This window comes from Danio rerio, chromosome 21 (assembly GCF_052040795.2).
Source record: "Danio rerio strain M-AB ecotype USA chromosome 21, GRCz13ab, whole genome shotgun sequence".
Taxonomy (NCBI): Eukaryota; Metazoa; Chordata; class Actinopteri; order Cypriniformes; family Danionidae; genus Danio; species Danio rerio.
In genome coordinates, this window is record NC_141041.1 from 5197501 (window position 1) to 5207500 (window position 10000).

At 35.2% G+C, this 10000-nt stretch overlaps 2 protein-coding genes across 7 annotated transcripts in view; one reads left to right on the forward strand and one right to left on the reverse strand.

The window, feature by feature from the left end:
• cdk5rap2 (CDK5 regulatory subunit associated protein 2) overlaps positions 1-10000 on the reverse strand; it is a 635428-nt gene that overhangs the window by 523551 nt on the left and 101877 nt on the right. The window lies entirely within an intron of this gene.
• The window catches only part of nup188 (nucleoporin 188), a 71579-nt gene that overhangs the window by 44750 nt on the left and 16829 nt on the right, over positions 1-10000 (forward strand). For all 6 annotated transcript variants that reach the window (XR_015519768.1, XR_015519767.1, XR_015519764.1 and 3 more), the window contains exons 29-35: positions 813-880; positions 2172-2367; positions 2451-2528; positions 4712-4797; positions 7032-7177; positions 8614-8783; positions 9202-9402. Coding sequence is in view for 1 of the 6 variants with exons in the window: in XM_087300461.1 (XP_087156587.1) it covers positions 813-880; positions 2172-2367; positions 2451-2528; positions 4712-4797; positions 7032-7177; positions 8614-8783; positions 9202-9402 (945 nt within the window). In the remaining 5 variants the exon portion in view is untranslated. The remainder of the gene's footprint in view (positions 1-812; positions 881-2171; positions 2368-2450; positions 2529-4711; positions 4798-7031; positions 7178-8613; positions 8784-9201; positions 9403-10000) is intronic.

Sequence of the window (10000 nt, forward strand, 5' to 3'; positions counted from 1 at the left end):
CAGGTCAACAGGGAGATTGCAAAAGACCAGCTTCTGCTTTAAACTGGACTAACTGAATATCTACTGTTAAATATCTACTATTTACAAGTATATAAACAAATGTAAAATACAGTAAACATCCTAAATCTGTTGAAACGCGTCGATCTGATGGCGGTTGAGTTTGTAGCTGGATGTCATTGGGAGAGCAGTGAACAGCTCCGCCAGATCACATCTGAAGCTCATCAGCAAGTTTATTTGACATTCTATGGCAGAAACACCATTGAGTCTCACTAGATCCTCCTATATGGGCGCGTATCTATTATAAAACACATCGCTGGATGTTAATTTAGACAACTATGAGGATATATTATATAGTTATACACAAAAATACACAGAGAGAATTTCACTTTCACTTCACGCAGTTTGTGAATGAACAGACTTGCGTGTCCTAGCTGCAGACTTAATCATGAGGTTGTTTTTGCGCCGAGTATGTAGTAGTCAATCAGAGAACAGTAGTAAGTGTATTACTTTGATCATTTTGATATAGCAAATCAATAATGAAATCTAAAAATTCTAGTATAATATTAAGAGTTCATTTTAATCTCATGGCTCACCTGCAGGATCGCTGAGGCCCACTACTGGGCTGCGGCCCACCGGTTGAGAATCCCTAATCTAATAAACTACTAATCTAATTTTTACTTTTGTTAAAGTTTAGTAAATATTGTAACAAATTAGTTGACAAGTAATTGTTCTAAATAATTATTTATATAAAGAACAGCCATTTTGAGCTGTTGTATCTTTTTGTTTCTGATTTTGTGCTTGTTTTTGTGTAGCCGTGTGTTCTGGAGTCTTGTGCATTTGTGATGAAGATTATCGCTCTTGAGATCTACTATGTTGTCAGGTACGATACACACAGACATGCATATGCTAATGCACTGTCAAATTAAAATTATTTGAAAAAGACTGGCTGGAAATACCCAAAACAACTGTTTTAAAGTAAGGCAAGGCAAGGCAAGTTTATTTATATAGCACATTTCATACACAGTGGCAATTCAAAGTGCTTTAGGAACATAAAATGCAGACAATAAAAATTATTAAAAGCAGATAAAAACAAATTAAAATGAGTTAAAATAGGTTATACAAGGATGAAAAAGAAAACAAAAAACGTAATAGTGCGATCTGTCGGACGCAGCACAGTGCTCATTCAGTAAAGGCACAGCTAAACAGATGTGTTTTCAGTCTCGATTTGAATGTGCCTAATGTTGGAGCACATCTGATCATTTCTGGAAGCTGATTCCAGCAGTGAGGAGCATAGTCGCTGAAGGCAGATTCACCCTGCTTTGACTGAACTGAATTTCTAGTTTATAAGATCCTAAAGATCTGAGTGATCTGTTAGGTTTGTATTCAGTCAGCATATCTGTAATGTATTGAGGTCCTAGGCCATTTAGTGATTTATAGACCAGTAATAATACTTTAAAATCTATTCTGAATGTAACTGGCAGCCAGTGTAAAGACCTGAGGACAGGTGTGATGTGCTCTGATTTCCTGCTTCTGGTCAGAATCCTGGCTGCAGCATTCTGGATGATATGCAAGTGTCTGACTGTCTTTTTGGGAAGGCCAGTGAGGAGTCCATTACAGTAATCCACCCTACTGCTGATAAAAGCATGAACAAGTTTCTCTAAGTCTTCACTGGAAACAAAGCATCTGATTCTTGCTATGTTTTTGAGATGATAGTATGCTGATTTACTGACTGCTTTGACATGACTATTGAAACTCAGATCTGACTCCAGAGTCACACCAAGATTCTTGACCTTATTTTTTGTCGTTTGACCTTTAGAGCCTTTTTTTATAAAGTTTCATACATCTGATGAACAAAAAAAACATGATATTTTGGAAAAATCTGAACAGTTGGCTTTCATTTTAACTGTGAAGAGCACAGACAAAGCCTTGCATTGTTTATGCGAAGGGATTTCTTTTATATGTGCAAGTTATTTCAATTTGTTTTTATATATTTATTTAGTTTTTTGAAAACTACCATTTTGAAATGGATAGAAATGGAAAAGACGAGTGCAGAAATACAACTGTGCAATATGAAATGTATATATATATCATAGGGACAAAATAAAAAGTGTTGTTTTATGTTATGGTCTATTGTTTATTTCATGGTGTTAGTAATATTGTTTGTTTGTCAGTGGTGTGTTGGAACCGTCTCTGAAAGCAGCTCTGGAGAGTTTCAGCAGTAAGCGGCGCTATGAGTTCTGGTCAGACTACGTGCGGGAGTTGGTGTGTGTGGCGTGTGATGGTGAAGAGGAGGGTCTGCGCTCTCTGTCTGAGTCTCAGATGCTTATCTCAGCCTGGAGGACGCTATTAATACTCTCCACCAGTCATGTGAGCACACACTCAACAAAACTTGTAAGACAATTATAATGCTTGTGGTTATCATAGCTATTTAACCATGTGTGTGTGTCTAGTCTGAGGTGATGCATCTAAAAGATGACACTGTGCGCCAGAAGCTTTTCATGGATGTGTTGGAAGGGACCAAAGCTGCGGTAAGTTTTGTTATACACATGCTTTTAACATGCATTTTCATCAGTCAAGTGGAAGACACTAAATTAAAGCTTTTAGGACACATGCCCTCCCAAGTTTGGTCAATTTCAATTTTAGGACACACGCCATCCAAAGTATGGGCAATTTCACTCTTTTAGGACACACGCCATCCCAAGTTTGCCCACACCCCTCCCAAATTAATTGCTGCCTTTAAAGTGCGTAGCATCAATTGCATTGAAGTAGAAATATATAGCTTACCTGATTTAGTGCGATGAGCCTGTCTCTGTGAGGACAACATGGTTGGATTCCTGACACGACTAACCATAAATCATCTTACGCTGTCAATAAGCGTGAGCCATAGCATACTTGCTTCTGATGTACGTACATACAGAAAATGCTGCTTCGCAAAGCCAGGTTTGCAGAGCCCTGGCGGTGTGGTTGAGTCGAACATTATGTATGTATAAATGGGCAACAATACTTTAATACGATTTAGACAATACTCTGATTAAGAGTCTACCATGTAAACAGCGATTTTTAATGACCTTAATCTGACGAAAGTCATAATTAAACAGAAATGGAATTAAGAGTATGGAGTGGGGTATGCAGAGTATGGAGTGGAGTATGCAGAAATTAGTGGCATTATTGAAGTAAACATAGCACACACTTGTGCATCACGAAGTGAAGTTTGTTTATAAACTAATTTCGAGAGGATCACGTGCTTCTGATTTATCACGGCCGGTCTCGTATTAGCCAATCATTATCTTCCAATCATATGAGCCCTAAGCTACTGTAAAGAACCACAGTTTTCAGTTCACTTTATCTTCGTTTGGAAGAAACCCCTTCCTCCCCAATTCTCCTCCTTGACCTTGATCAGGCGGCACGGTGGCCCAGTGGTTAGCACTGAGAGCCCCACAGCAAGAACACCACCGGCCTAGTTTCGCCTAGCCGGTGGGCTTTTCTGTGAGGAGTTTGTATGTTCTCCCCGTGTCCGCGTGGGTTTTCCCCGGGCTCTCCGGTTTCCTCCCACCGTCTAAAGATATACATCATGCTTAAGAGTCAAGCACGCTTTAGCCCCCTTCTCAGGTGTTCCCTTAGCTATCGCAGTCGGGGAATTCTGAGATCCACCGAGCTCAGGCTCCCCTCTAGCTCTGCGAACGGGGGGGAAGCCCCGGGCTCGAGGATCCCTTGAGCTCGCGGCTCTCTCCCGCGACAGCATGCCAAACAAGCTTTGATAGATCATCAGCTAAGTGTGAACTCTTGAAATGCGGAATTTGTTTTTCTTTCCATTCGACGTGTGGTATAAATAAAAACAACACTCTTCCACCAGTCTTTCATATTTGCGTCAAAGACCCCAGTTTGTCACGGGGGAACATAAATGTAATGTTCATGAGTGAAAGTGAAACTGCCGAACTGCAGTTAAAGTCGAGAAATTGAAGATAAAACACCCAAAATTACATGACAAGCTGGATGAAATGTGAATAGCCTGGTGACACAACATTCAAAACGCACTTCACGTAATTATATATTGTCTTATTTAGATTAAGGCAAATAACTAGATTACAGACATCCATGTAAGCGTAATCAGTAGTGTCTTCGAAGTAAGTGAAAAATCCAGAAGGGCATCCTGCTGACTTGATTCAGAAGGGCACTTTTTTGTCTGACACTCACCGTTTTTTTTTTTTTTTCATTCTTTCACCGTCATCATTTGTTTTAAAAAGCACCCGGTCCATTTTATTTGTATATGTTTTACTGGAATGCATAGTTAGATGTAGAGCTAATGCTAATCATATTATTCCCTCTAGTGATCGCATAAAAATCATCATCATAATTTACTTGGGTGCATGCCTCAATGTCTCACGCACCCCACAGTTTAAAAAACCCTTGGTCTAGAGACTAGTCAGATCCAGGAGAGAATTAAATCCAGACTAAATTAATAATTTTTTTTTCTCTGTTACAAACATTTCAGTAACTTCATGATTAAACTTTGCAATGACATTATGAGTGTTTTGCACTATGACTCCTAGTCAACTATTATCGCCATGTTGCAGATCCTGCAATGGGACTGTTGCGGATGCAAACATTGCGATATCGATGCTAAAATGATATATTGTGCAGCGCTGCATCACACTTATTGTACATTAATACAGAAGCCTTGAATATGATTAATGTGATGTCTCTTTTGCAGCTGCTGATGTCTCAGTCTGTGTTTTGTCTGCGTCTTGGATCGATGATGGTCACGCTGCTCCTCATCCTCCTCAAACAGTGGAAAAGGTGTGTTTTTGTTATTGAATCTGGGGTTTTCAAGTTATGACCATGCAAGACTCATGCAATGTAAAAGGCAGCTATATAGCATTAAGACCCAATTTAAACCACCAAAACTTGACACAAAATATTAATTGGAAATCATTTAGTTTCTGGTTGACTTTTTTGATTTTACTTTGTATTTTCCTACTTAATTACTTTACTTAATTACTAAATTAAAAACATTTAATTTATTTCACAAAATTTATTTATTTTTCTCTAGTGTATTTTTAAATTTATACTAATCTCAAAATAAAATGTTTATTTATTTTAATATATTAAAATAAATATTAAAATAATAATATTTATTTTAAATATTTTATTAGTTGTATTATTTTAATAATTGTTAATTATATCCCCTGTTGTTGTTGTTTTTTTTTCATAAAACATGCTTACTATTTGTCAACTTTTTAATAGTAATAAAAATTCATAGTTCTCTTAACATAAAACATATTAAAACCAAAGAAAAAGCTAAATGCAAACACTCTAAATGCAACAATACCAGTAGCTCAGTCACCTCGTCATCAGTCCCCGTCACTACCGGTGTGCCCCAGGGTTCAGTTTTGGGTCCGCTGCTATTTATCATCTATCTTCTTCCACTTGGTTATATTTTCCGCAAACACCAAATTCATTTTCATTGCTACACAGATGACACCCAGCTCTACCTATCAACCAAACCCAACCACAAATTCCCACCTTCATCCCTTACTAACTGCTTTGCAGACATCAAATCCTGATTCACCACAAACTTTCTGAAATTAAATGACAATAAAGCTGAACCTCTACTTATAGGTACACGATCCACTTTAAACAAATCACACAGCTTCTCCAGATGATTCTGTCATTACCCCCTCCCTTCAGGTTAAGAGTCTGGGGGTCATCTTCGACAGCATCCTTTCATACACTTCACATGTTCATAATGTCACCAGGTCGGCGTATTTCCACTTTCGAAATATAAATTGTTTACGTCCTTCCCTCACACCTCATTCAGCTGCCATTCTTGTTCATAGGTTAGTCACATCACGCTTAGAGTACTGTAATTCCCTTCTGTTCGGCCTCCTTAAGAAAACTCTACTTATATATGTCGTGGTTTTCTTGGTTTTTCTCTTACTAAATCAAACTCAGTCTGGAGGTTATGAATATCAGAAGAATATACTTTATTGTCGACAACAAAGGAGAACTTTCAGAAGACCCCCAGTAGCATCTCTGTCTGAAAAATTCTGTCTCACTCAAATTCTAGCCTGCTTAAATACTCTGTTTTTCCCTTATTTCTACATGTATCACACAAGACCCCCTAGTTTAACCCCTGACCCCAAATTCCATCTAGGTTAACCCCTGACCCAAACCTGATAACTATATAACTTATCCATTTCTTGTGATTGGCAATTCTTCTAATGGTATGCAAGTCTACAAGCAGATTATACACATACAATTTGAATATATACATTAACTTCACACTTTAAAGAGTATAAAATCCACTTCATATATTACAAGTGGTACAAAACGCTGCAGCCCGTATTATCACGAAAACTCCCTCCGTCACATCACACCCATTCTACAACAGCTTCACAGGCTTCCCATCTCTTTCAGAATTAATTATAAAATATTTCTTCTCACTTTTAAAGCCATCCACAATCTCGCTCCTCCATACCTTGCTGATCTTGTTCATATCGCCACACCTTGTCGAACACTCAGGTCTTCTTCTTCCATTCACCTCACTGTTCCCTCTGTCCGCCTTGTCACCATGGGGAGCAGATCCTTTAGCCACTCTGCTCCTCAGCTTTGGACTTCCTCCTGATCTCCGTAATTTAGACTCTTTCTCGATTTAAATCCAGACTCTAAACACATCTGTTTAGAACAGCTTATTCTCTTTAATCCGACTGCACTTTTAAAGTTTGTGTTGTATTCTATTGACTTTTATTGTGTTTTTATTTAAATTGATTGTTCTAGCTGTCCTGTATGATGACCTTGAGTGTCATGAAAGGTGCCTTTAAACAAAATGCAATATCATTATTATTAGTGATATTAAAATGTATTTGAGCAGCTATTTGGCAGTTGCATGTTAATATACGTGTAATGTTATTTTTTTTAGCTAAATGTTGTTGTAGCTTTACTAAACATAGTGTATACAATAATAAAAATATCTTGTTTATTTGTTTCCCATGATGTCTCACTATGTTGTTGTTGCTGTGTGTGTGTGTCAGTGTGTTGGTGTCGGCTCCAGCTCTCCTGCCGCCTCTGTCTCTGATGCTGGAGAGCGTCCTTCATGCCGAGCAGCAGCTCATGGACCGAACCAAAGCCAAACTCCTGTCAGGCCTCATCCTCGCCTTGCAGATTCAGGGACTCAATGGTCAGTACATTCAATTCATCTTTATTTCTCTAGCGCTTTAACTATGTAGATTGTGTCAAAGCAGCTTAACATAGAAGTTCTAGTAAATTAAAACCGCTTCAGTCCAGTTTTCAGAGTTGAAGTTCAGTTCAGTGTAATGTAAATGTCACTGCCGAACGCCCAAACACTGAAGAGCTCATCTGTGCATCATTGGATTTGATGAGGAACAGAGGATGTAGTTATGTTATTTACATAACCTTTCAAACATATTGGATGTTTTTATTATGAGTTTTTTATGTTGTATGTTATATTTTATTTTATTATTTATTTAGATTTGTTTTTATTTTATTTATTTTTATTTATTTATTGTATTCATTTGAATTTATTAATTTATAACCTCATCATATATAATCTGTTTTTATTATGAATTTTTTTAATGTTATAATCTTGCTATCTTTTTATTTTATTTATTTTTCGTTTTTTTTTTAAATATTTATTTAGATAATATTTTATATAGTTTAATTTAGTTTTCTTTTTACTTTTTTAGTTTTTTGATTTAAATAACTTTTGTTTTATTTATTTTGATTTTATTTATTTATTTTCATTTAATTTTTATTTATTTATTTTCATTCAATTTGATTATTTTCATTTTATTTATTTATTTATTTTCATTTTATTTATTTTCATTTTTTATTAATTTATTTTCATTTTTTTAAATTATTCATTTAAATGTTTTTATTTTTTTATTTTCGTTTTATTAATGAATTAATTAATTTATTTATAAAGATTCATTTTATTTATTTATTTTCATTTCTTTATTTATTTTCATTTTATTTCCTTATTTATTTTAATTTCATTTATTTATTTATTTTATTAATACACAATACTTTTGTATATACACGATATATATAGGCTGATAAATAATTTCTGCAATTAATATGTGAAAAATGTCAATAAGCAAATTACCTTAAATGTATAGGATCTGATTTTAATTATGATTTTTTTATGCTATTATTTTTTTATGTAGTTTTGTTTTAATTATTTATTTTATTTTGTTTGTTTTTTATTCATTTCTTTTAGTAAATTATTAATTTTATTTTATAAAAAATATTTTATTATTTTATTTATGTTTGTATTATATTTTTATTTTATTTCATTTATTTTTTGCATTTGTTTTATTTTAATGGTCATATTTTGGTTTATTTTAATAAATTATTGAATTTATTTTAATTAATTTATGTTTTATATGTTTTTATTTATTTTTGTATTATATATTATTTTTATTTCATTTATTGTATCAATTAATTTTATTTTAATTAATTTTCTTTCTTTTATTTATTAATTTATTTTATTTTATAAATAAATTTTTTATCCAGCAAGGATGCATTAATTGCATGAATAGCAATAGTAAAGTCATTTCTAATGTTAAAGTGTCAATTGAATGATTATTGTTTCAGGAGGAGAGATTTCCCAGCTGCCCCAGCTGCTGCTGTGTGTGTGTGAGATGGTTCAGGATGAAGCCCTCGCATTGATTGACAGCACACGTCATATGATCCAGAGAGGTGATGTTCAGGAGGACAGTATGGAGACCGACAGTCCACATGTCCAGAAAGACCAGCGAGACTCTGTAAGTGTCATAGTTCACCCAAAAAATTTTTATTCTGTTTTAGGGATTGTTGCAACTGACCAATCAGAATCGAGTATTCCAGACAGCCATGTAATATGTGTTAACAATACAGCATAATAATGTCTAAATACATGAAATAAAAGAGCTTTATTGGCATGACTTGTAAAGTATTGCCATAGGATTGCAGATTACATAAACAATGAATAAAATTGTAAAGTCATTATATAATAAATACACACACACACAAATAAACACAATTACACTTTTGATAAACACATACACAAATAAGAAAATACTACACAAAATAGGAAATTGAATTAAAATACAATACACAGCTGTAGATTCATTCAGATGCTTTGTAATAATGTTTCTGACTAGTTTTGTCCACTGTCTCTCTGTCTCTCTCTCTCTGTGTCAGGTGTGTGTTCTGGCCCTTCATCTGTCTAAAGAGTTGTGTCGGGCTGATGAAGACGGTGAGCAGTGGCTGCAGGTGGTCCGGAAGCTGCCGGTTCTGCCATCAGTTCTCAGTGCTCTAGAACTCAGTCTGCGCTCCAAACAGAACCTGTACTTCACTGAGGCAGCGCTTCATCTGCTACTCACACTCGCCAGGACACCACAGGTGCCCACCACTACTGTTTACTGAGTGTAACTACAGATACAGGGACACTGGAGCGTTTTAAAGCCGCGATTATCAGTCGATTCATCAGCGGATCGCTCGTATGTAGTAAACATCGTAGCTTATAAACAGACCAGCTGATCTTCATGGCTTTGATTTGGCTTTTGTTTTAAAGGTAAATGAAGGTGTAGGTTTTACAGTGTGTTGTTAATTGCTGAGCTCTTCTATTTAAAAAATAATGCAAGAAAAAAAACCTGCAAATTTGGAAAGACATCAAGCCAGGTAATAAAAATAACGTCTAAAAAAGTAACTAAGTAATGCAGCTAGTTACTTTTTTGGGGAGTAACTCAATATTGTAACGCATTACTTTTTAAAGTAACTCTTCCTAACACTGGTAATTAGATTTTATTTGATGTGACCTTTAAGAAAAGTACAATTTAAAGAGTATGCTCAAGCCACCAGAGTGGCTAATATCTGATATCTGAAATGGGTAATGGCTGATATCTATCTGCATTTGATGTTAAAGTCAAGTCCTGGAGATGCATTACTTTCCATAAAAAGTAACCAAGTAATGCAACTAGTTTCTTTTTTGGAGGAACAA